The sequence below is a fragment of the Rhea americana genome, unplaced genomic scaffold (genome assembly GCF_003343005.1).
Source record: "Rhea americana isolate MKP2758 unplaced genomic scaffold, rheAme1 scaffold_94, whole genome shotgun sequence".
NCBI classification, from domain to species: domain Eukaryota; kingdom Metazoa; phylum Chordata; class Aves; order Rheiformes; family Rheidae; genus Rhea; species Rhea americana.
The window spans coordinates 3,015,100-3,042,352 of NW_028187133.1; the positions used below are offsets into that span (position 1 = coordinate 3,015,100).

Genomic DNA, 27,253 nt, shown 5'->3' on the forward strand with positions numbered 1-27,253 from the left:
CAAAAATCATGATTTTTTCTGTCCACAAAATTGCTTTGTTTCCTTTATTTTGGTAGTAGCTTATTTTCATACTAAAAAGACACAAATACCATCATGTATAACAGTCTTCATAGATAGGGAAAATTATCTATATTTTTTGGACAAATACTCTTAATACTGATTACTCTGTGAGGCTTAACTGAAAGAAGACAAGTGAGAGGCAAATAAGGACTTAACTGATTAATGACTGGAAAAAGTCAATACAGGCTTAAGATAGGAGGAAAAACTGAACAATATAGTCTTTTGTAGTCTGCTTTCACAWGGATTTTTTCATGTAAAAGCCCTAAGAACTGTCATAGAAGACTGTACAGTCTACTAGTTGGAGACCTGATTTTTCAGTGACATGCTTAACAAAGTCATTTCTGGTAGATTTACAAAAGACTTTAAGTAGTACTTTTGTGAATATAGAGTACATAAGCCCAGTACCACATCCCTTCTGCTGAAATAATGCTTAATCCTRCAGGTCCTGAAGTGGAGGCTGTCTTTTTTTCCTGGAAATTCAGCGCTCTGCCTCAGAGCAGCTCTGCAGGAGCTGAGTGACTCGGCCTGGGCATCCAGTTGAGAACATGAAGGTCTTTTCCATGGGTTATTTTAATCAAGCAACAAAGTACTCTGACATGAGTAATTCTTGCTGTGGAAGAGGCCCCATGCCTGTCCTTCCACAGCTTAACCAATAGGAGCTATAGGATCTTATTCCTTCCTACCTAATTTTTCCTTATAAACATGATTTTTGTGTTCTTGAGTGCACACTGCTCCAGTCCTACAAGCAGGAAAACACTATCTCAGTGCACTTGCCTTCTGCAGTTCAGCGGGTAAGACACCAACGTTTTTAGAAAAAGGAGAGAAGTTTGAATAACTGCAGGCAATAAATGCAGGAAGGGCATTAAATTCAGGTCTCTCATTGCCTGCGCAAGTACTAAAGGAGGGCATCATCTTCTGCATGCAGTCCTCTGTGCACCATGCTCAGCTCAGGGTGTTCAGGGGACAGTTAACAGAGCTTTTAGCCTAAACCATTAAACTCAGCCTCATACCTGAATCACAGAATGCACGGTCCTAAATAGAGGGAAAAGATTCCCAGAGTATGAAAGTTGTCTCTCTGCAAAGATTTGCAATCAACTGCAGAGTAATCTGCTTAAAAATACCAGAAATGTAAAATAGGAAGAATGAAGTGGGATTAACAGTTCCTTAGTAGACACTGCATGACTGGTTATCATCCCTCAGAGATGCACAGGAATGTGCTCATGTCTGCAAGACCTGAAGCGCGAATGCAAGTTATTAGACTAGCTACTGTGTGCTAATGTGTTCTCTTAGTGAGACCTCATCAAGCACTGTCACTGGCACTCTTCCACCCTTAAGCTGGAGCAGCTGGCAAGAAGCCCTACATCTTTTCTACAAGTTTAAAAGGACTATGTCTGCTTATTTTTGAAGATAAGGATTTTTTTTGTAATTTTGTATTCCTGTTTCTTTGCCAGTTATGAAAATTTGGCATTACTCTTGCAGTGTTAATTAATTGCTCTTAGTTTTCCAAATCTTGCTTAGTTTTCTGGTAATAGAACATTTTCTTCACTATTTCTAAGGGCAGTGAAAGAGCCAACTAGGTAAATCCATATTTGTGGCTGTGAAAAWTTGTACTGGGGGTGGCAGAATATGCTGACATTATATAAGTATTCACAGCATGTAAGTTCAAAGGGTAATTATCTACTTGGCCTAAATATCTCTACAGGCTCAATCAAGGCTCAGAAAAGAGACAATTATATAACATTTTATTTAGACCTTTSTTCATTTAGCTCTGTAGAGTAATCAGCAAGACATATTTGCCTTTAAAAGGTCAGTTTATCTTTATTGTGCTGTGAAACACAGCTGCCTCTGAACTAATATAAAGCTTTCTGAAGTGTTCTCAATGTAAGACTTTTTCACCAGTCTAAGTTACTCTCTAGAGGGTCTGCAACCTTTGCTAATTAAGACGCAGGTTTAAAACTCTTTGCAGTCSGTGAGAGAGAATGTACAGAAAAAATAACAATGTTTCAACTATAGTAGGAAAAGAACATTCACCTATATACCTCTTTTCACAAACTTCATTAGGTCTCTAATCCACTTTGAGAAAAAATGAGGTACTCTAGACTTCTGTGAAACATAGAGTCATTCCTCTTATAACAGGAAAAAATACTAATTTTTCATTAGTCAAAAAGTATTCATTTACACAGACATAACAAGCAAACTTTTTGTATAAAACCATTTTATAGATAACTGCTTTTTCCAAATGTAAGTGCATGAAAGCTAGAGTATAAATGGTAAAACACCTACAGCAGCATAACAAGAACTACCTACAAGTAGACAGAAAAAATATAAAATGGAAATAGTTTATAATTATGACATATGTAGTCTCTCTGAAATAACACARTATAAAATCAACTTCAAAGATTCAGTCAGTTAAGCACCAGTCTTTTGCACCTTTCATCTTGCAATAAAATGAAATATAATGTATAAAAGGTACTCACAGCAGAAATTTATATTATGCCTTCAGCAATAGAATATACTGCCTGACTCACAGATCCTTATTATACAGTACTATTTCTGGGTAGTTTTAGCCTGAAGATTTCAAAACTCTCTCTAGACATTGATAATTACCTGTACAAGAGGGATAACCCACACACAGACATTATTCCTTCTCATTTTCTCATAAGACAATGCCCACCAGAAAGAGATGTGACTAAATATTTCTCTCTGCGTACTAGGGTTTGTAGGAGTTACAAGGGTTTGTGATAAGGATTCCTTATCTCACAGGTAAATGGGATTGGTGGGGAGYTGGCTGAGATATACAGACCTGGCAGTACATCATTTTTCCTTGGGCTACCCTTCCCTGGGCTGGGTTTTGCTMCTCATGTAAGGCTATGCCAAGAGGGAACTGACTGGGGATATTCTGCCAAAATGATTTTCCAATGAAAACTACTGGTAAAAGAAAAAAAAAATCTGCAAAATATTTTGATGTCTACTCTTACATTCCACAATTAGTTACTTAGAAAATTAAAATTAAAAGTTTAACTGTAGGAAATTCTGCCCATAACTAGAATATTGTGTTTTCTAACCTCCAAAATGTTTCACCTTGGATGACTCCAGTAAAATATTAAAATTTCACTAGCAGTTTTCTGTTTTGTAGAAATCCTCGTAAGAGCCCCTATTTTCTGTTATGGGCTCATCGAGCTCTGCAGACCCTTGTAGCACTTAAGCCACCAAAGGTGATTGTGGGGGATGGTGGCCAGCCTGGGTACCAGGTCCATAAGAAAGACTCCAGGCATGAGAATCCTACGCCGTCCACAAATGGGGGAAGGCAGGAGAGGAGCAAGTGTCTTCTAATCAGAAAGATTTGAAGTATCTGTTTTGGGTTACTTCATATAACTGAAATGATGCATTTTGATTTCAGGAGTTTTTAAACTGTTTTCAAGTTTTCATCCATACTGGAAAGAAAATAAATGTTTTGCAATGATGCAAAAATTTCAATTTTTTTTTTTTTTTTTTTTCAGTGTATTGACCATGCATGACTTACCAATGTACTCACAGGGACGGAGTTAGTGCTCAGAACAGACCTAAGCCACCCTGCCCCAAGGTGCTAGCCTGCTCATTGACTCATAACTATCCAAGAACTTTAAAACTAATTACTCTCAAATTCCAATTAGGAGTGTGAAATGAATTTAGTTTTCAGAGCTGAACTCTCCTCCACACATTTTCTTCCTTTAGCTGCAAAATGGAATGAGCCCTGTTTCCTGAGTAAGGTTCTAATGATTCTCATTCTTCATGAATATTCATATGTAGCTGTTACCTACTATAACTTAACATTTGTATTAAGATTRCCTTCTGCCTAACTACTAAAATAAGGACCAGTATTTTAACAGCAAAAAGAGAAAGCTGGTATTATAATTTATAGCTTATAACATATGACCTCTTCAAAGTCCAAAACATTTTACCCCATCCCACCCMAAAAAACACCTCAGTGCGTTGAACATCTGTGTAATATAGGTAAAGACTGTTTTCTTTAAATCAAGCTATAAGTATATATTTGGAATTCAACCAAAACTAATTGTATTTTATACATTTTTTTTTAACATAGCTGGAAGTAGAGTTAGTTAAGGCCATATTTCAGCATACACATTGTATCAATACTTGCAATAAAAGTTAAGTGAATTCTAATTGCACCAATTTGTCCTTTGAAATACAGCATTTCAATGTTTCCTTTTCCTCGATACCTCTGAAGAGTTATTTACAATATAAAAGAGCAGTGGGAAATTTTCTGGAAACATTGTGTTCACTGAGGTCTAACATTATGAACTTTTCCTCTGTAGTTTGTGGTTTGAATCTACATCTTTTTTTCATTCTCAGATCTTCAATAGAAAAGCATACAAATCCTCCCCCCTCTCCTGCCACAGGTCCTCTCTCCATCAAATCCTGTCTGACATTTTTCACTCATTAATATATTTCTGCTTTTACTGTTAATAATAACCTTTAATCTGAATGGTTTCTTCAACTATTTTGTCTTTTATTTTTGTTACTATGTTACGAGAGACAACAGTTCTTTCCCCAGGCTGCAGGTCTCATTTGCCAATCCATTTTTATTAGTGATTAATTTCAACATTTCTATTTTCTGTGCTTTCTGATTCCCATGGAAGTAGAGTTGTATCTCTGAGGATTAGGATCCTRGCATTAGGAGCAACTTCCAAGCTATGCCAGGTCTGCTCCCACCAGCGGCAGGCACGTCACACAATCCTCTCTGTATAGTGACAGTCAGTGACACTGGAAGCTGGTGTTRGGAGTGGTGTATTACTCAGGCTGCTGTGTTTCCTTTGGTTGTTCTTCTAAGATGTATGTTTACATATTAATATGAAGATATAGAAGGCTAAGATAAAGATAGTTCAGAGATAAATCATGAACTGGGTTTGATCTTCTGTTATATTTCATATTGTTTTATGTATTAAAAATATACCTACCAGAAATCTACCATGTGTGGTCTTCCTACAAGACTAGACACAAGCACTGAACCCAAGTTTTAAACTAGTTGGAGACTTTTTAGCATGGACAAAAAACATTTTAAGGCATTTTTGATGGTTGAGACTGGTTTAAGCTGTCCCAGCAGAGATAGCCCATATAAATGAGTAGGTAGAAAGCAAATCGGCTGTAAGCATTGTTCCAAGAGGAAATCTAGAGACTTCTGGGCACAGTGTTCACTGGAAAGCATATTTAGCTTTCTAAGTTTGGAAAGTACYTGCTGTGGTTTGCTCCTACTATGTTCAAGGAAACAACATGTTGTCTGAATGTTTTATAAATGAACAGAATTACACCCAGAGAAATACCTGGCTCCTATGATCAACAGCTTCTCCTAATCAAAATAAGACACCGAGGCTCTCAAAATTGCCAAACTACCTAGGCCAAAAGAAGCAATAGAGTAATCAATTCCTTTCTTCCTTTGGAAGAGCTGTCTCTGCACATAGCAGAGCAACAGTGCAAGACCTGGCCGCATTAAGGTACATGCTGTTGTTCTGTTCTGAATTTGGTGGCCTTGAAGAAAACCATTGATTACCAAGTTATGATCCTTCTGAAGTGCTTTGGGAGAACCACCTTTTTTTAAAGATATGCTAAGCAAGAACTCTAGAGACGTTTTCTGCAGGCTCTGCCAAATCACATCCAAAGTCATAGAAATGTTACGTAAGCACGATATGATCAAAATAACTCACTAAAGCCAAGTAGTGCCATAAACTAATATACAAAGSAGACATGACATGACATGAAGAATTAATATTTTGCCAACTAGGAGGTCCAGTTTGTAGCAGAGAGCTAATAAACTGCCTTGTTTGCCTCCAATTGCTTTTTCAACACTAAAGCAATTGTTCTGGATCACRGGTAATATAGGACTGATCAATCACAATATATGTCCACAAGTACAGATGTGGAAATTCAGTATTTAAATATCAAAGTTCAAAAGAGAGAAAGAAACTCTTCTAGAAATAAAAGCAGCTGGGATGATGTCTGGGGGGAAACTGCTTTTCCATGGCAACTTTGAAAGGCTGCTGCATTCACAGAATGTTAATTCCCACTATGCTACTATTAATCAGAATATAAACTCTAGTGAGTGGGAGATTCGATTATGAGGTAAAAATCACTGATTCCATTTAAAAAATAAAGACTACTTTTAAATATTCTTCATRCATATGAGCCTGCAGACATGCAAAATATGATGTAAGACTGACCATTCTAACATGACAGCCCTTACTGACTTTAACAAGACTCCATTTAAGCGCAGCAAAACAGATGAAATTGGCTTGAGAACAAACTTGAACACTAAAAAAAACTTGTCATCTGCAAACCTGTGACCTTTATTTGTGTAAGTAAATTCTTATCAGGTTTAGGAAATGGAATTTTTTTAGCACTTTTAATACCTCTTTCAAACAGCATATGCCCTCCAATTCATTTTCAAGACTTTTGGTTGAGGGATTTTCAAGACTGAAGGTTGGAGGGATTCCCAACAGAAACATGCTTCAGGATTAACTATGGAGATAAACACTACTGTATCACTGCAATAGTGCAAGTCCACATTTCTGAGGTTTTTTATACCAATTCGACTGGGGTAAAATTGTAATATAAACTTCAACTGTGATGTAACTATGTTATTCCAGAAGACACGAGTCCAGGACTCCTGCATGCTTAAACTGTTCTGTTGAGTAAAAGAAAAAGAACAAAACAGATAGATACCCAAAGTCCATCATAATCATAARACTAGCGACAGCTGTGTCAAAGGTGCAGCTTTTTAAGACCTGGGAGTGTAAATAAGATCTGCCATGCCTGAAGCTGAGCAAGAACAGGATCAGCTCATTTCAATAAGCAAGATGTTTTTATTTAGCAAGCAAATATTTTAATGAGCAATCTATTTGCAGAGGAGAGGATGGAGCCTTCCTTGCTCTTCCACAAGCAGAAGGACAGACACARTGTGTTGGTATCCATTGCCTCCTCACATCAAAGCTGAAACCACAGCTTATGGGCGTCAGTGTCATCAGTCTGAACACTTTTAATCTATAAATCCTGCCAATACTGTCCTTCAGCTTCATCTGTGTAATTGCATCTGCTTACGAAGATCAAGGTAGATCCAGACAACTCAAACAAAAATAACCTGACACTGAGTCCAGTCTGTCTAAACAACATCCTTGTATCCTTTTCAGTAAAGTATATCAGATGGAGACAGCTGCTATTTTCTTATGTTCTGAGCCAACAAATTAAATGATACTGATTTTAGAAGCTCATAGTATCTAGCATCCCTAATGTAAGATGCAGAAAGGTGATCATTCTGTTTTTTTTTTCCCTAAAAAAAATCATTTATAATGGAATGCTTTTGTAAGGTAATTTTCAAATGAATGTGCAGGCAAAGAGAAGCAATTCCATTCACTGAAACATCCTGTCCATTCTGAACAGTGTATTTACAGCGTATTTCAAATGACAGAATTTATGATAGTGAGTTTTGCCCTCTAGTGGAAGATGAAGCAAAATACAACTTATACTTGTATTTAGAAATTTAACTTCATCCTTGATATTCTCTTTGGTAGTTCATTGGGAACTATCTTTAGTTATTTTGATCTACATAAACTTGACTAATATATATGTATAGATTATAAACTTGACAAATACATATATAGAGTGACTGTCTCAGCGCTGACCATATGTGTACTGGCTGGCCGGAGGGACAGCAAGCAAATTGCAGCACATGTTAACCCTTACTCCATGGGGTAAACAGTAGAGAAGAGAAAACCCTAGGGATTTTGCAGAGATGACAGTCCAATTTTAGTAGAGATTAGACATAAATTTCCAAGATACCAGTCCTCACTATTTATGTATTTTACAGAGCAGGTCAAATAGTTTTAGGTTTCAACACCTGATACTGTGTCTACTGTATTTTGTTTTCTGTTACTTCAACTATTTATGTTAATAAATTATTTATTTTTTAAAAAAATGAACAGCTCAGACTGTAGTTGGGAAATGCAGGAGACAGAGTTATAGGAAGAAATAATACACAAATACTGACCAATATTTTTTCAACCTATACTGACTCAAATGTTAAATATTGACCATGTGAATAAGGTCAAAATTAATCTTCCTCTGGTCATGAAAGAATAGTAGTACTATAGACCAATATAGAAACATTTGAAAAATTATTTTATGTAGTGAATAGTTACTTCTTGGGCAAATAAGACTCCATTTCTATTAAAAGAGTGCACTGCTGTTATTTCTTGATTCTGTTTCTCAAAATATTGGGCTACTCTGGTCTACAAGGTGACATTAATTTAGAAATACAATGCATTTTATTAAAGATATTTACTTACACTACAAGAAATGCTTAAAAATCTTACCTACCTCAGATAACAGAGATGTCTCACATTATATCAGCTAATCTTATCTTCACTGCCTGAGATTTTAAAATTATTGTAAATCATGAAGCAATTAAAATTATTTTAAACAGTAGGAAACAATCAATGTTAAAATGAATTATATTCAAAGTCCTCCTAAGAATTCTCAAAAAAGATATTCTTCTCAAAATTCATGCTCATTCTTACCAAACCTGCTTTAGAAAATCTAATTATTCAAAGTTTTATACTAATCATGGTTCACTTCATAGATTCCCACGGGTTTATGCCAAATCTTACAGAGTGGAACTTGCTATATTAACTCAATTTAGGGATCTCTCTGAAGAAACACAAGTATTATCTTGGTATGTGCTCTTTATTGAAATCAGGAGCCTATTTCACATACRTATAGAGAGAAATAATGGTGTGAAGGGAATCAGAAGCCCAAGGAAGTGAACTTTTTTGGTTAGAAGACCTTAAGCCRGTGAGTGTTAGGGTCTCACCTAGAACACAGGTCTCCTGATTAGCTCCTGGATGACCTAACCACTCAAAATTGCTAGTACACAATTATTTGAAGTAAAATGCAATGATCATCTGAGCTTTACTTCAGTAGGATACTACACTCTACAGTAACTGAGAATAACTCTGGGCTATGGATGCAGCTACTGAACCCTGGAAACTTGTAGATTTAAATAAAGAGACTCAGTTCAAAATTACAACAGGAAGGATCTGCTTACATATGTATGAAGCTTACAGGAAAACCATATGAAGTACTTTATCTAATAGTGGATGGTAAAAAATGACCCAAGTGTGATATATATGGGAAATAAAGGAAGTCAGATGATATAGTTCTTGGAATTATACAATAAAGCAAGAACCTGTGACATCAAATGGGTCAGCTTGCAAAGCTCGCACAGATTGATTGGAGTCATGAAGTTTATTTGAGATAAAACTTCTGGATGAAAAGTACCTCATAATTTTCACAACGTGGAATACAAATATAGAAGCTGGACAATCCTATAGCCCCCACGTTGAAAGAAAGGATTTTGGATGGATGATGCTATGAAACAACAGAGCAGCAGCAAAGTTTTCTTATTTCAGTCATTATTCAACAAGAATGCCTCTGTTCAAGAAAGTGCTGATTTGCTATACTAAAAAAGTTTACACAGTCTTGGCCGATTATCTTCAGATGACTTCTCCCTGCCTCGTTCTCTTTCCAATGCAAATTGAAAGGACAGAATTTCTAACAACTTTTTGATTACCAATAGCAAATACCCACTTTCATTCCAAACACTGGCTGCGGTGATACGGTCTGCTTGTTTGTTTCTTCTTGTGAATGCCCTCTGATGAACCAGGAAACTTGTTGAAAAATACTTGATCATAAAATCGTTACTGCCTAAACAAACATGTCAGCCCAGTTTAGTAAAAATTAAAACTGAGAAACCCAGCCTAGTAGATATGAAAAGAAATTTTGTTCAGGATTCTTTAGMGACAGAATAGAAACCTGTATTTTTTTAACTTTGTTTCCATCCAAATAAATAAATAAAAAAAGTATCATAAACTCTATAAATTCCACAGGACTTTAGGGGCTGACTTCAGACACCATTACTGGTGCTTATTAATCTAAATTCCATTTCAAATCGATGAGGAAAGAACGCAATTCCCAGACAGTTCTTCATAGTCTAACTTTGATTAATATATGTGTTCTGAATCTCTCCTCGGAGGTGCTATGTCTCTCCATAGTAGAGTAGACTCCAAATGTGCCTGAAACAAGTAATGCAAATATCACCCTGGCACTTCCTCTAGTGAGGAAACTATGATAAGAAATAGCACTTARTGCCTCTATTTTAATCTGATACATTACAGAGAAGGTGCGCTGTACACTTCCGAGTGGGATTATGTCTTGCACATATTGGTTTGAGCATCTGGAACCAGGTTTTGCGTTAGGAAAYGAGGATATGGGAGGGCCACAAGTGGTGAGGTCCAAATGGCATCTCTCTTTATGGTCCTCCACAACAGATGCTCTGCTAACACCACACCAGGATGCTCTGAGGTATTGTGAAGACCTCATGCCAATCGCTCTTTGGAAAGAGTGCAGCTAAGACCGAGGRCCCAATTTAGGCCTTGCAGACCTTATCAGCTAGCCCTGTCAGCCACACATTACCATGTAGATGCCTTCATATTTTTGCCATCTCCACCTTGGACTACAGAGATTTTATCTAACTTCTTCACTGCTGTTTTAAAGGAGAAGAAAATGTCAATGAAGGTGTGATTTCCTTTGTATCAGCAAGAGACARGTACTTGTCAGGATAAAGCTACTGGGTAGAGCCCAGTTTCTGCTATATATTTCTCTTAACTTAGCCTCCCTTCAGTAAGTTTCCCAAGGGAAAATGTAAATAGTGTAGGTAAATTAGTGTAGGTAAATGCTAGAAGGATTTGAGCACGAGGGATGGAATAGATTATTTCTCCTTTAAAGAACAAACAGTTTCAATGAAGAACGGTGGGACTCCTGTCCTGGCCGTTATATACACCCAGTGTGGAGGAAGCAAGTCCTGCAGAGTGAAGGAAAAGCAATATTATCTCCAGGGCCACTGGAGGTGCTGGGCATGTCTGAGATGCATCCCCCAGAGCACCTGATGRGACCAAACCTTAATGAGCCACCTGAATGCTGCCGAGATTTAAGAGGATAAAACCCTGACAAAARTACTGAACCACAGCACTCATTGCACTCGCCTTGTTGTACAAAGTGTTGTGGCTGTAAGGACTACAAGAATGCCCCTGAACGTCGCACAAGATGGAAGGGAAGCGACTGAAAGGTCYGGGATTTAGACAGTCAGCAAGGGAGATGGACGCAGGATGCAAGGGGGGCTTAGTTGGAGGGAACAGTTTAGTCAGACATAGAGGGTGGAGGAGAGCAGTCTCCTACAGAAAAAAAGAAAAATATACAGAAACTTTGATTAGTGGGTGTAAGAAAAGAAGCTTTGGATAAAAAGCAAAAGTCTCATCTTGGGTCTTACTTACATTTTACRGGGTTTGATTATTAACTAGGAAAGGAACCCTACCTTCATGCCTATATAACTGCTTTACACTGAGCACTTTTATTGGCACCTCCCTGTTAATACTTACACACAAAACTGCTGTAATTGTTCCTTTAAAACACACACAAAACTGCTGTAATTGTTCCTTYAAAACAGTGACCCTTGAACCGAGGTGCRTGCCYCTTCCATAGCTCAACTGGTGCTGAGRTGAGGCAAAGGAAAGCCCAGAAGGATCTTGTGCTAAGATACAACAGCCACATTTCAGGAGACTTTCTGAGAGAGCAGACTGGAAGCAAAGGCAATCTGAAAACAGCATCTGACAAATACATTCTACAGAAGAAAGCCTCCGTTATCTATTGTGTGGAGCATCTCAGGTTTTTATAACAAGTTTCTATCAAGTTCTTTCAGACATTTAAGAGTTAAATTGGAGAAGGTATACACACATCGAATTTTACTACTGAAAGTTGTCAGTGCTTAATAGCATATGTAGAAAGAAAGAAACAATATTTATATGCTGTTTGCATCCAAAACAGATAAGATCCTTTAAAGCAATTTATTTTTAAAAGATCTGAGATAGATTCAGGGAGGCATACACAGCTTTTGGCACAGATCTTCTGCTTAGGTTTCAGCCAGGCCATGGATATGCATTCCAGATTCGTACCAGCTTGGCCAGCTGAATCCAGGCCAGAGCACTCCTCGCTTTGCTCTGCCTTTGAACACAAGACCCAGAAAATCTGTGACAATCTGCAATTAGTTCCAGCAGAAGGTAAGGCATTACCCACAGAAAGAGGAGAGGCTTCAAAATGGAAGAGCACAGGCAGCCAGGAGGTACCAGGGAACGAGCACTTCATGTCAGTCAGCCTTCGCCAGCTTGGCCTCCTGCAGCTCTTCACTGGACTCCTGAATCCCAGCTCCATTAGTAATAAAATCTGGCAAATTGTTCTTAAGGCTTTATGCCAAGTTTAACAAATACATCTTTAATTCATTCTTATCTGTTTCTTCCATATCTCAAAGTGGCTTATTTTTAATCACAAAGGAGCCTATGCACGTGCATGTCCATAAAACGTTTGTAAATGCATGAATTCTCTAGTATTTTTTATCATCTGTTTTCATGTTTTGCTATGATTTAATTCTCCAGTTTCAAATGGAAACTTTCATGAAGCTGTCATGTCAATGTTGTTAACAAATTATATATACTTCTGATTTATTTTATGGCGCTCTTTCTAGCAAATTGAAGCATATTTGCAAAATCCCTGGAGCATCACTGAAATGTACTAGACAAGGGAAAAATATTCTTTCTCATGATGGGGTAATTATCATCTCCACTAAGGGTATCTAAATATGTGGGAAGTGTAATTATGCCAATTTTGAATCTCAGAAATACAAACTCTATCTATAACAATGTTTGACAGGGGATATCCACTGAATAGGCAGTGCTGCAAGTTACATATGTCCTTAGGGAAAGAAAAAGAAGACCACACCAGCTATTATGAGAAAACAGATTTTTTTTCCGTTGTACATAAATTTTATTGGCACACTGCTGTCAGTCTATGTACTGTGTGACCAAATCACAGACATAAAGAGCTAGCTATTAGCTATAATTCTACATCATTTCCAATTTATAAATCTCTTTTTAACTTGGCCTGGAAAAATAGTTACACATCATTTCTATATTGCTAACCCGAAAGTTCATTCACAGAAAAGCAATATGTTATTTTCTCACCTTGCAGAGTACAATTCAAAATAAGTAGAGCAAAGGGGTAATGTAGATTAATAATGAAAAACTATTACTATTGATGATCTGCATGAAAACAGCTGTCTGTTAAAGAAAAAAGATATTATTTTTGTTGGAGGGAGTTTCCAGTGAAGTGAAAAACAAACAAATTACTCTGTGTGATGCAAAAACCTGTGTGTTYGACACAGGGTGGGAAGCTGAAGGTCAGTGGGTGCAGCTGGCTGCATCRTTATATCACCTGCGTGGTCACTTGTGCTCCATGTTAGACAGGGGGGTGGGCAGGGAGGGGAGGTACTGCAGAGATCTAAGGAAAGTCAGAAGAGAGAAGTTACTGGAATTGATGTCATTGGGAATCTCAGCTAATCCTCAAAGGTGCAGTCTGAAGGTGGTTGTCCTAAACAGACCTCCAGGGTGAAGGAGGGCAGCAATCTGACTTTGGAAGGGCACCCTCAGGTGATGCTATTAGAAAGGAAAGGAAAGAAATGCCGATAGAGGAAACAGAAATGTGAATCTTCCTGATAGCACTGGGAAATTTTCCAAAGAAAGACAGAAAAAATCAGTAACAGTATAAACAGCATCATCCTCAGTTACATAGATGCCAGCTAAATGCTTTCCAAGTACTAATGGACTAGCACCAGCCTCTGCACAGAAAGCAGAAAACCTAACTGCTAGGTGTCTTAGTTTTAATTCATAGACAACTTACGTGGGTGCTGGGCAGTCTTAGGGGGTACACCTCCCACTCTTTGGAAATCAGCCAGTGGGCAGCCAAAAATGCAAACTACTGAGTGCAGGGGAAGGGGAAGAATGCCTGTCTGTATATGCTGATAAGCCAGTGGCTAGAGCTAACCACTGCAATTTTCAAGCTGTTGTCTGGGCAGTAAGCCCAATTTCACTAYGCTGCAGCCCTATCACGGGCATTAAAACCCATCAAGAGGGTTTCAGTCATGCTGAAAGACTGTCATCCTCACATGGGCAACKAATTCTCCTCCACTCAAAACTTGTATCAGCACCATGGATCCACTCTGACAGACAAGTGCTGAACCTGTCAGTGTATGCTGTGATGCTCAGTACTTCAGTAAWTTTTTTTTTCAGATCTGGCTATTAATTAATGTATTAGATTGCCACTAGAATCATATAACCATTATTCACCCAAACAAAATCAGTTTCTGTTAAGTCAGTGAATTCATCTGAATAAAGGCCTAAGTAGTGCCATATTTTTCAGAACAGAGAACTCTTAATATGGGTCTCTGAAAAATAACAATTACTTTACAGCAATCTATGATATTTCTCGGTTTAAGATACAAATATTAACTTCTCAGCACTTTAAAGTATGTCAAACTGTTTCTTTAAACGAAGGAAGCAAAATTGTATGTATTCATCATGAAATAAACTTTTCCTTCTAGTAAAGTCAGTGACTTATTTTTTTAATTCATTTTAATTCATAGTTTCTATATAAAATAATTTTGGGGGGCTTTTATTACAACAACCTCATTATTCACTGTCTTATTACATCATCTGTGCTTCACTGATATATGCCATAAATAATTTATATCATACACGGTTATAAATTAGACAACTGCAAAATATTGGGTTTTGTAGATATACACAATAGCTCTGAAAATTTGCAGACCCTGGAGCTGATTTTGTAAGTCTCAAAAATAAACCTTAGATTTGAAAAAGTGAAATGACACTATTAAAATGTATCTATTTTGAATTAAAATATGGCTCCTAAGAGAAGAAAGTGTGTACAGCTCAGAATGCACACCATGGACTGATGGAAAGGCAGGAGCCATTGGCTCTGAGCKTCCCCCTAAGAGCGAGAGCACTGCTTGTAGGTCTGGTCAGCCATGTACATATAACTGGTCACAGAATCACAGAATGGTTGAGGTTGGAAGGGACCTCTGGAGATCGTCTAGTCCAACCTCCCTGCTCAAGCAAGGTCACCTAGAGCAWGTTAKAMAGGGTTGCATCCAGGCAGGTTTTGAATATCTCCAGAGAAGGAGACTCCACAATCTCTCTGGGCAACCTGTTCCACCTTCTTCAGTGTACTGAAACAAGTTTCCCAAAGTGGCATAAGTTAGACTGCTCTTCATGATTAGCTTCAAATGTCAGAAAGTTTCTGAGAATGGTAGCAACATTAATAACTTTGCTGTCATTATCTGAAGGCACAAAATTTGGCAACAGCATCATTCTTTCATCAACAAAATTATACCTCGTAGGATCCATGCCCACCCCTGATRCAGGGGATATGTGAACTTCCACAACCTTTACAGCAAGGCCTCACTGGGGCTGCCTAGAGGAGAGCTTCTCGGGTGGTAACTCACAGCTATCTCTCCCTTCTCTCTGCTCCAGGGAACAGCAACACAGGGCTCAGGATCAGAAGGTGTTTCTGGTTTTCAGTAAGTTTAAGCATGAAAATCTCAGTATGAATACTTGTATTCTCTGAAGCCAGATATTCACTGTCAACCTCAAAAGCTCAGAGATAATCTGTGTGTGTTTTTATTCTTTTTTTTCTCTGCTGCTATAGGAAATAGAAAGGACATGAAAACCTCTGACTTTGCACACAAGGGGATCAAACTAAGAAGACTGAAACTATTTGYTAATTGTAACCACTCCTTCTTGTCTACATGAGCAAGAGTCACATTTCTAACCATTATTCCTCTGTAGCAGCTGAGGTGTAGCTTTTGAATGCATCCATTTATGCATGGGCTTATTAGCACATGGATGGAGACTCTAGCTTTATAACCAGCAAAAAAAAAAGTGTTTAATATTGTGCTCAGCCCCTAAGAGTGGACAGTTGGTGAAAGTCCACAAAATGGCTGAATCAAGCCAGCATCCCTCTGCTCCAGAGAGGGCTGTTCTTGCTCTTGATCCTTCCCAGATCTTCTTGAACCAGGCAGGAGCAGTCCACCTGCTCACATAGCCTCTCAGGAAAAATTTCTCTGCTCCCTCACTCAGCCTCCAAAAATACTCTTTGGTTTGATTTTTTTGGTTTTTTTTTTTTTTTTGTTTGTTTTTTTTGTTTGTTTGTTTGTTTKTTTKTTTTTTACTGTCATGTTGGGAGGTTGGCCTAGCTCCTAAAAATTCAGACCAGTGGAAGGGAGGATGTGAGGAGAAAGAAATCTTTCTATCAAGAGCAAAGATGGAGTCAGGAGCACACTTGCCACTTTGCGGGACAGTGAGCTGTCAGAGGAGCTCACCCACCCAGTACAACTTCATTCTGTGTCTTCTCTGCAAGTATTAGGTCTGTGTCATTAGGCATGGTAGAGTCCTTGCATAAAACTAAGATAACTCTATGGTTGGGATCAAAATAACTGGCTGAGATTCAGTGTTAAAAAGGGAAAATGGTGTTTTTTACAATGCAGTAATTAAAAACCTTGCTATTTGCATAATATAATACTTAGAGAGCAGCTAGAAATATTCTGGTACTACATACAAAGATCTTCAGCAGTCTAGATAAATTGATATCAGAAAGGCACCAGGAATGTTAATTTTCTTACAAGTGAGAATTAGATGTTGAGTGTTTTATCTCCTAGTGAAAATTAGTTGTGGTTGCAAACACTTGCTGTAGTTAAAAAAACATATCTATATTTTACAGAAACTCTACATTCTATAGAAAACTGCTTCTGATKCCACTCATACTTGTTGCTGGAACCCACTGATACTACAGATAAATACTCCCCTGTTTAAAACACTGTAGCACTCTTGAGAAATTCCAGGACTGTCCTACAACAAGTCAGAGTAGGATTCAGCCAGTTATGGGGAGGAAGAGAAAGTACTAAAATGAAAATCTATTTTTAAAAAATTTCAATCATAAGATGGAAAAAGAGAGGACTGACATTGCTAATATCTGTCTCTAATGTGATTGGAGATGAATGGAAATAAAAAAAATCCATTTASAAAGGTATTGTATTCACATTGTGTTTGGCAAGAGGACTGTTGGTTCCATTTTACTCCCCTTCAGATAGAAGGTTCAGACCATATTGTATAGGTTAACAATAAATTCCTATAGGGACATTCAAATTGCATATTGCAGCTAAGGTTTAATTCACAATAACATACACAAACACCTCTATACAAGAATAGGCTGACAGAAACATTTGCCCATAGTTTCTTTGAGATAATACTTCATACAGGTCAGTAAAGTTCATGATTTTTTTTTTCTTTTTCAAAATGATCTTGCTGCTTTATGTACCTCTAAGCGCCCACCCTTCAGTGAATCATCTGGTCATGTATTTTCATTACAATTAACTTTCCAAAAAACAAGAGATCGGGGCAAAATAAGAATTCAAGATTGTTCTATCAGCTTTACAGAAAGTGGCAAAGACTAAAAAAAACTTCAAAGTGAGAGTCACTCACCTGCTCAATGTCTTGATCACTGACTTCTTCGAGGTACTTTTTAAAAGGGTTTGGCTGATAGGGCTCCTCCTTTTTCAGTGCACTTTTTCCTTTCACCAGCACTGGACGAATGACACCAGGTTTTGTCTTGACCTATAGTGCACACAGAAAAAAAGAGATGGAAATAAAATGAAAAGCTTTAAAATTTGTGGCATGTCTGTTAGACAAGTCAGTTCCAGTCAGGCTATAATGACTAGATCTTAAAAAATTTATTAATATCTTATTTCACCACCAAAATTATTCAGGTGTCATATTGCTTTTACTATAGATGGGGACTAAAATGGCAAGAGCTGTTTTTATGCATAGCAGTCTCATCACTGGCATCTGTTTGTTTCTGATATAAAAATAGACACTAGCCTGTCAAACTATTGTTTATAGCCTTTGCTGGCTGTTTTCGCTAGCTGTTCAGCTGCATCTTGATAAGTTCATCAAGCCACACTTTATGCGCAGCCATGTGTCTGCTTACACTCTGCAAATTCCATTCTGGATACCTCAAAATGTTAACTGCAAAACAAGGAAGGTCAGTGTGTGATGCCGTTACCTCAGCTTATAAGCAGACAGCAGCATACTAGGGGAAAGCACTTCTAGGGGGAAACTCTGGTTATTGTACACTACATTTTGACAACACCTTTAAGAATACTTTTGGAAAAGTATAGCTTAATAGAACTTAATCAGCATGGATATGCATCCATGGGGGCAGGTTTAGCTCAGTTGCTTAGAGTGTGGTGTTGCTAACGCCATGGTCGTGGGTCCAATTCCCGTACAGGGCTATGCTGAGGGTTGGACTAGGTGATYTCCAGAGGTCCCTTCCAACCTTACCATTCTATGATTCTATGACGTGCCTCATTTCAGACAAATGTGATTATTAAATTAAGAAAAAACTTCTTGGTTTGCTACCAGCTAACCAAAAAATTGTTAATTAACTTGTCAATTTGGTACATCTGTGATTTTCAGAATTCTTACAGTAAACTGACAAACTGACATGATGGATTGTGGCATAAACTGTAAACAGAGGCTAGGGAATGGTTTTAAAATAGACGACTTGTTTGGTAAGCAAACAAAAGGGAGGGAAAAGTGCATATACTAACCGGTATTTGGTAAGTACTGAAGTCCTATGAGAGTCTGTGATTAGATTTAAGCTTTTAAATAACTCAATTATATTCTTTACCATGGCTACACAGTAGAAAGTGRGCCCTCTTCTGGTACAACTGATAAATAACAACAGGATTGTCACTGAGTTCCTGCTGTGGTTATTGCCCAGAGGGGCAATTCGCCCAARTGGAAGTGAGAAACAGGTACTGTCACAGTTTTCCATACTCAGTACCCAGTAGTGTATACAAATGMGTAGATATATTAGATAAACAGATATATTTTTGAGATTTAGACAGYGTACTTTTAATAATACCATGCTGCCCATTTACAAGTGCAATGCAACTAAGCAATATGTTTAGAAAAAGGAAATGCCACTAGGAGGATTTAGATATAGGACAAATGAGACACAAGACATCCCCATTCTATACATGAAGGGAGAGGGACAAAAATGACCTTATACAATTTAAGCAGCCTRGCCATAAATTCCTGCCCCATTCCTTGCACCAGTAGTGTGGATCATACACAACTATCCGGATGAAAACTTTTTTCTTTGCAAATTTGGTGCTTTTGACCCACTGCATGTGCTGCCTCACAACTAGAGCTGGCACAAAGATGRCTTTGGAAAAAAGAAGCATGGGAAGAGCTGGAGGGAAGGCAGCCCCTTGCTATGGCAGTGTGAGCTTGCATTAGCAAAAGCCACACAACAGAAGTGAACCTGCAAATATTCAGGTGATCTGATTGAGGTGATCTGAAATTACAGGTGATCTGATTGAGGTGCTTCAAACAGCACTATGAAGTTAAGTATTAAGTGATGCACCTGAGATTGCCAGATGTATAATTTAAGATACATTATGGATTACCTTGAAATTAAATCTTCAGGCATCCAGCAAGGATAGGGTAAGAGAGGGGTTGTTGGAGGGCACAAAAGGCAATAAATGTACCCAGGCCTTGTGCTTTTGCCACTGCCTGGAAGAGAAACTGCAGAGCAGTGACAAGGGGCTGAGCAGAAGATGGTAGAGGTGGGAAGGAGTGAGGAYAACACGTTCCACTTGCGTGGGAATAACAATGCCCAGGCAGCAAAATAGCTTCCCTTAGCATTGTGTTTTACCTCTTCCCTCACTCCAGGTTGGGGCCTTTAATGTGTCTCATCAAATAAAATAAAAAGTATTCAATTAAAAACAAAAAAACAAATCATGAAGTAACATCACTTTTGTAAAAAGAGTAATGACCRTCAAATTGCATTAAAAACTGAAACATTTTGATTATGCTACACAACTTAGTAAAAAATACAATGCTCATTTAGTAAACCCATATTCAGGAATTAGGGACTATTTATTTGTATGAATCACCATAGAATATACGGGTTTTTTTTTTCTTTCCTCTCCAAGACTTCTGAGAAGAGTTTGCAAAAGTGAAAGACTCCTGACTTTCAACACAAAAGTAAATATGAAAATAGAATGAAARCTACAGTTGTTATCAAGCCATCATTATATAGACAAGAGACCTGTGGCCTTACTCCCACACACCCTGTAACTAAGCAATTAAAAGCCCATTGAGGTACCTGAAATCATCAAGGATAAGCTACTCTCTTTATGTAGGAAACCTCTTTCAAAAGCATGCTTTTAAGGAAGCATTTCTAAACAATATTGTGCAYTCAAGTGCTGAATGAGTCATACATTTATGTCTGACTCTGCCAAGRGAATGACAGATATCAGCCAGCAACCAGAATCCAAAACACTTTATTAGCTACCTGCCAAGCTATATATATATACATGTATATATATACACACACGTGTATATATATATATATATATACACACACACACGCATATGTCTTTGTTCCAAAAGTAAAAATGTGAACTTTTCCTCTGCTAGCAGATGGCACAGCTGGCAGTGTTAAGAAGCAAGCTAAGATTTAGTTTTGCCAGGGAAGGCAAAACTTTACAAAAGATGGCCTTTTTTATGTATTTTCAGCCCAGTGCTGTTCTGAAGCAGCTTGTCACCAGAAAAACAATTAAAAATATGGTATGATCAGATAAAAATACTTAACACAGGAGAGCTAGCCTTAGAATAAAAGACATAGCTCTTTCTGTTCCATTCTGCTCCGAGTCCACTGATAAATAGCAAGCACTGAGTCCTTTTCTTTGCCTGCATACTCTTTATGTTCGGCTCTTCTATACAGATGGTTTCTTACACTCTTGGAGGTCTGTTGCTTCAAAGGGGGTAACTACAGGTTTCCCTCACGAAGAACAACCATTTCCAGTCCCTTCCAACAAACTCTTTAGACAGTTTTGGGGAAAGGGAGCCTGAGGTGGATGGGGAATGCAGCAAGCTCCAGCCAGTGCTGTCATCTTCTGTAAGCRCTGAGAAGCCCAAGTGATCTGAGGAACCACCAAGGATCCTCTAAACTATCGAGACCATCTGCTTTCAGATAGTGACAAACTGGCTCCCTGATCATGAAGGGGCATTAGTTTCCACAGTCAGCAAAAAGATACTTTTTACTCTTACAGTACAAACACAGATGCTTCGTCTCATTGAATTATGAATCAGTTTAAAATACTACTCTATTATTTCTCTTATGCCACAAGCTAATCTTCACAGAGGGAAATATGTTATTGAAGATATTAGTTTATATTTATGCATCATTATAAAAACCCTGCATTTGCCATAATGAAATAAAACACTCCATGTATTCAGTCAGGCTACAGTAAAGTTCTCCTTTAGTGTATTTGAAGGTATGAAGGCATATGGTTACAGTTAAAAGGATTTCATCTCCCTCTGGCTAAATTGTAAATTATTCACATCACTTTGAAAAGCTTTGGAAGAAAAGACAATTATTTTCTCCACTTCCATGCTGAAGCAGCAGCAGGATTTGCACCGGAGCACATAGAACAAGGACGATCACCTCTTTGAAATTCAGGTTGTATTTAATTTTTGTTCATATAGAAATACTTACCTTTCAAGAAATAGAATAATTTTTCAATAAGATGTCTACAGATGTATACTGGCTCACTGCTAAATTAAATTGATACTAAAATCAAAGGAGGGTTTAGTCCCAATCCTTTTCCATTCCACTCACAGTKCAGGGACATGTCTTTTCCTCTTTTAAAAAGATGGAGAAAAGGGACAGACTCACAGTTAAGAATAGTGCAGAAGAGAGCCCCATCGCTGCCGCTCAAAGGAAGCACGTTTGTCCCGGCTCTGCTCCCTGCTCAGGCCAGCGGTAGGGATGGGGAGAAGGGCAAGCCCTTAGCGTGCTGCTGCATCCTCTCTGCTGCCCTCTCCGCTTGCCTCCCTTCCTTTAGGAAAATTCTTTAGCATATCTAAGTTCCATTCACCTGCATTTTCCTATCAAGAAACTGCATCATCTCCTGACTGACTGAGGTGGTCCCACAAAAGCAACCACCTTCCAGCAGTCATTCACCAATGCTCAAAGGATATGTTAGGTGGGTAAGTGCTCAGTAAAAGAAGAAATGCACCCTGTACCCTGATTACCCTGGGACTGCTAACTATATTCGATGCCATTCTGACCTACAGCAGGTCTTAAAAAGTGCTGAATTTAATATAATTTTACTTTGAAGTAATYGTGCCATAATTTTTTTCTTAGGGTTTAGTATTCTCAGCCATGGTTTAATTTATTTCATAGAGCTTTGAGTTCAACTGCTTTAAAGACAGGGACGTCAGTAATATATGTACTTCAGAATGGATGAATTAGAGAAAAATCACTTTGATCTGTCGAGTCACATCCAGAACACCCCAGAACTGATTAAGCTGTAGAAATACATGTAGATATTAACTTGGACACTCTGTCTTTAACTCCTGGATCATGAAGCTCATTACCTATTTTTCTCTCATGCTTCTCCTCCTTTTAAAACATTTGAAATCATTTTGTTCCCAYGCTCCATCCAGCCCCAAGTCCCTATTGACAATTCCTTGGCAGATAAGGAATTGCATCGTGTTCTTTCTGTTACTTTCATTTGAACCTGTTCACAAAATACAGAAAGACCATTCTGTCTCAGCTCCGTGTGTAAGAACGACTCCTCTCCTACTGTTTCTGAATATAACTATCTTTTGATGAATCTTTCCATTTCATACTCAAAAGCAAGGGATGACTGAYGGAGCACTGTAATGAAGAAAAAAGACCTAGAAAAATGGCACTAAGACACGGAAGACTGGCTGTAGGTGAATTTAGCCTTATTTGCCTGACATATACAGAAATGATAACTAGACTATTGTGTGTGATGATAGTGTTCTAGTATGGCCTTGCACTTTGTTATCATGAATTACTCATAATCATCTTTTTTAAAAGAGTTTAGAAAATGTGTCTGTACAGATCGCAATGACAGGCTCAATTGCTTGCACTTAAGTTGGATGAACGTCTCTTCGGTGAGAAACTTGAACACAACATTTTCAGTCTCCAGTTCCCTAGTATAGCCATTCAGAGCCTCCACGAGATGCGAACTGATTGATTGAATCATAAACACTGCAAAATACCTGACTAAAAGTGTTACTATGGGAGAATCAYCCATTAATAGAGATCACAATGTGCCAAGAAAAAAACACTCCCACATGAGTCAAAATTCATACACAAGAATTCCTCTGCAGTGATCTCAGTTTAAAATAGGTGAAACAAAATATAGGGTTAAATAATTAAAATACTTATTAAAAATAAAAATAGTTATTAATACTTATTAAAAATAGAAAAATAAAAGGAGCATCCAAAAGGATTAAATGCCTATATATGACCAGAATACTGCTTAAGACATTGGAGTTTCAGAGAAAGTATGTATCAATTTCTAAGAAGACTAAGAGATCAAAAAATTCTGGGATATTTAAAGAGCAGTGTAAAGGAGGCAATTAGAAATGAAAAAAAAGGAATAATGGGGAAAAGATTCCAAACTCTGAAAGCTGTATTTGAATATGATCTAGAGAAAACAGAAGATTTGGCTATCTAAATGTAAAAGCATGATAGATTAGACCAAAAAAGACTTTGAGGAATATTCTGCTAAATTTCTTTAGAAATAAAAGCCTGCTGTATTGTCTAAAAGGCCAATAGATAATCAAGACATAAAAAGATGCACTAAGAAGAAGAGACTAAGGCTGAAAATGAATTCTTCACTTCAGTTTTCTTCACAGGAAGACTTAGGGAGGTTCTCATATTGGCAACAGAATAACTCAGAAGAACTATCTCAAGTACAGTACTGAATATAGTTCTATGCARATATTGGTTTACTACTCAAAAGTAGAAGCTCAGAAGCTGCTTAGAAGTAAAAAGAACCAAATAAAAAGAACCAAATAAAATATTAGGAATCATTAAGAAAGAAATAGAAATACCAGTAGAGATCCTTATCACTTCATTGCACAAATAGTTGCTGTGTTCAGAGCTGCAAAAGAGCAGCTTATGGTTTCAGCCTCCCGATTCCCAAAACAGAAGCTTAAAAAAAGATACAGAAAAAGGCAACGAGAATATTAAAAGGTATAGAACAGTGTCCATACCTCTCAAAGAAAGATTAAACTATTTCTTCTCTTCAGCATGTAGAAGAGGTGACTGAAAGAGCAGAGGTTGTTAATTTGTAGAAAATCATGAATGTCACTCAGAAAGTGAAGCAAGAACATTTCATTATTCACTGTTTCTCTCAGAACAAGAACTGAGGGCAAGCAGTTGATTTCAGACAAAGAAGGAAAGTATTATTTCACGCAATGCATAATTAAAAGTAGATCTTGTTGCTACAGAACATTGTGGAGAATAAAGTATAACAAAGTTCAGAAAGTAACTTGAAAGACAAATTGCTCAGAGATTACTTAACTGAAAAAATTGATTGAAGAACTTCCTAAAATTCCATTAGCTGAAATATAATGAGGAAAAATTCATACACATCTCATCATTACTTCTCTATGYGTTCATTAGTGGCCACGATCACTAGGACAGACTATGCGACTTCTCTTCTGACTCTTCTTCAGAAAGTTTCAACCTAAGGGGACTAAAATGTCATCAGAACTCAAATTAAAGTCTTTCTTTGTTTATTTGATTTTAYTACTGCTTTTCACCAAGCTTTGTATCTTTAAAATGTATCTTTAAAAATTAAATTTAAAGCAGCTTGTATGAAAAAGTAGGATGTCAGAAATTTGTTGCGTATGAACAAAGTTGCAAAAAAGAGAACACTAAAAGTGGCTGATAAACAGTAGAAGACTATCAAGTTATCATATGTCTTAGGACTCAGTAAGTTCTCTGGTTTGTCGTTTGGTCCACTGTATTTACAAATATTGTCATTATATTATATTCAGTACAGGGGAAAGCAATACAGCTGTAGGAGCAGCACAACTTTGTAGCAGGATATTGGCTGCACCTTCCTTCAAAGGGCTAATGAGGGAAACAATAATCACTATAGATCTTTTGCTTCTACAGACTTAAATGGCATAGCACAGCTGTGCAATACATACCGRCTGACTCTCTGTCACCACGGGTGCCGATTTGTAAAGACTGGCCTGCGAAAAGCAAATATATACACTATTACATACAATATCATAGTGCTTATAGTAATCATGGAAGAACATAACCCAAAAGGATAAGTATTTTCACTGACGATTAATGGTTTCTGAATGCCAGCAAAAGTAATGGATTCACAATCGTCATTTCAATCATATTTTTCTGAGGCCTGTTTTAAGAGAAGGCAAAACATATAGACAACAGTATGTTTAGGTACAGAAGCTTTTATCACTGATACAAAGATATGCAACTGATAAAGGAAGTTAAAATATTATCATTCCCAGTTTTTTTCTAGGTATAACTGAATATGAATAGAGGTATTTTTTTTCAAAGTGCAACAAAATTTCACTTTTTCATCTTTAAAGAAAAAGTGAATCCTGACATTTCTGAACTCACTGTTGTTTGTTACTTTGCAACATCAGTATTATTAATACCATTGAATAGTACAGACAGCTCAGTCCAGTCTTCTCATCCTCTGACTTTACAAGATGAAAAACRTAACAATCCTATCCAGGTTTTACATTTTTTTTTACATTTTTACATTGAACAGCAGAAGCCCTATTTTCAAAGTATAGACAAATTGGTTGAATGGAGTATATTTATATGTGTTTTTGATATGCCGTGTGTTAATCTGCCTTTGTTGTTGTGAGGTTCAGGATTTCTGCCGYGTTGATCAGCTCCATAGGATTCTGCTGGATAATCCAATGCTTCTGTACAAATAACACGCCCTTCCTTAACGTGGGTACGATTCAGAGGCCTTGAGACTCTAAAAAATGAATATTCTCTAATACAGTGGTAAAAAAAAGCACTAGCTATAATGTTAGGCTTGACGTAGTTGTAGCTGTAGTAAAGAGAGGCCAGTGCAGTTACAGCCTGTACCCTTCGTGGAAGGGCTGCTACAGTGGGATTTCGATTGACTCAGCTCTACTCTCTTCTGGTGGCTTGAAGCAGAAAAGCAGTTCTAGAGAGAGAAGAGCAAGCTCTAGTCCAGCCCCTGCCCGGAGAGGGGGGAGATCTCGCTTATGTTGCGCAGGGCCTTGTCCCGTCTAATTTTGAATATTTCCAAGCAAAGAAGTAATTCCAGCTCTTTCAGCCTCTCCTCATCGGTAACACTCTCCAGCACCCTAACCATTTTGGGAACTCTCCTCCGAGCTCACATCAGTGTTTTCTTGTGCTGGGGAGCCCAAAAGTGGCCACAGAGCTCCAGATGTGACCCCACAAGCGCTGAACAGRGGTGATTAATGACTCTCTTGACGTGCAGGCTGCACTCCTGCAACTTTGGTGAGAACAGTTTCCCGGGAAATCATTGCACTGAACTCCTGGCCGACGACGCTCACATCTCCGAACACRACCACTGGTGGAGAAAAGCATTTCACTTGCACAGGGCCAGCTGTAATTTAGCACTAAATCTACAAGAAATACATCTGTCCTTGGCTGARTAAACTAGATTTTGCACTAGTTGTCACTTACTTACTTACAATAGTTTCTCTTACATACCATCGATGAAGTATGACAACTAAGGTCCCTGTAAACATCAAAGCACTTGAGAACAAACTGCAGAMACAAGCTGCTAGAATTAAGCTCTGTCACTTCATTGCTGCAAATTAAGAGTAAATTTCATTTTAACAGAGACGCCTGAAATGTATAAGTATAGCAGACCACAGATAATATAAAAACTACTTGTTCCTGTATGTCTGTGTGCATCCCTGAACCTTTTTAGCCGCTTCGTGTTCACTCATTTTTCACTTCTCAGTATTTCGCATCTGACACTTAAAAAGAGATTTTTTTTAAAAAAAGAGATTTTTCAGAACTGAAAAATAGAGCAAAAATTTCAATAATATACATGATTGCAATTTAAAAAAATGGAAGTAGCTTAAAAAATAATTGTAACAGGAATTGAATGACAGAATGATAAATTCTGTAGAGCTTTAAAAGTAAAATTTAAAAAAAGCTTTTCTTGGTGACAGTAATTAAATGGAAATAAAATGACTAAGTATATGTTAGGGCAATCAACACTTGTAAGTCATTTATCTAGAGAACAATTATGTTTGTATTACCACAAATCAACAGTGTCATCGCTAAAGGC

General features: G+C 37.6%; 1 protein-coding gene across 3 annotated transcripts in view; it reads right to left on the reverse strand.

Moving 5' to 3' along the window:
* MLIP (muscular LMNA interacting protein) overlaps positions 1-27,253 on the reverse strand; it is a 117,492-nt gene that overhangs the window by 11,675 nt on the left and 78,564 nt on the right. For all 3 annotated transcript variants that reach the window (XM_085324862.1, XM_085324861.1, XM_085324860.1), the window contains 2 exons: positions 25,122-25,166; positions 17,550-17,681 (listed from right to left, as the gene is read on the reverse strand). In XM_085324862.1, the coding sequence (XP_085180988.1) occupies positions 17,550-17,681; positions 25,122-25,166 (177 nt within the window). The remainder of the gene's footprint in view (positions 1-17,549; positions 17,682-25,121; positions 25,167-27,253) is intronic.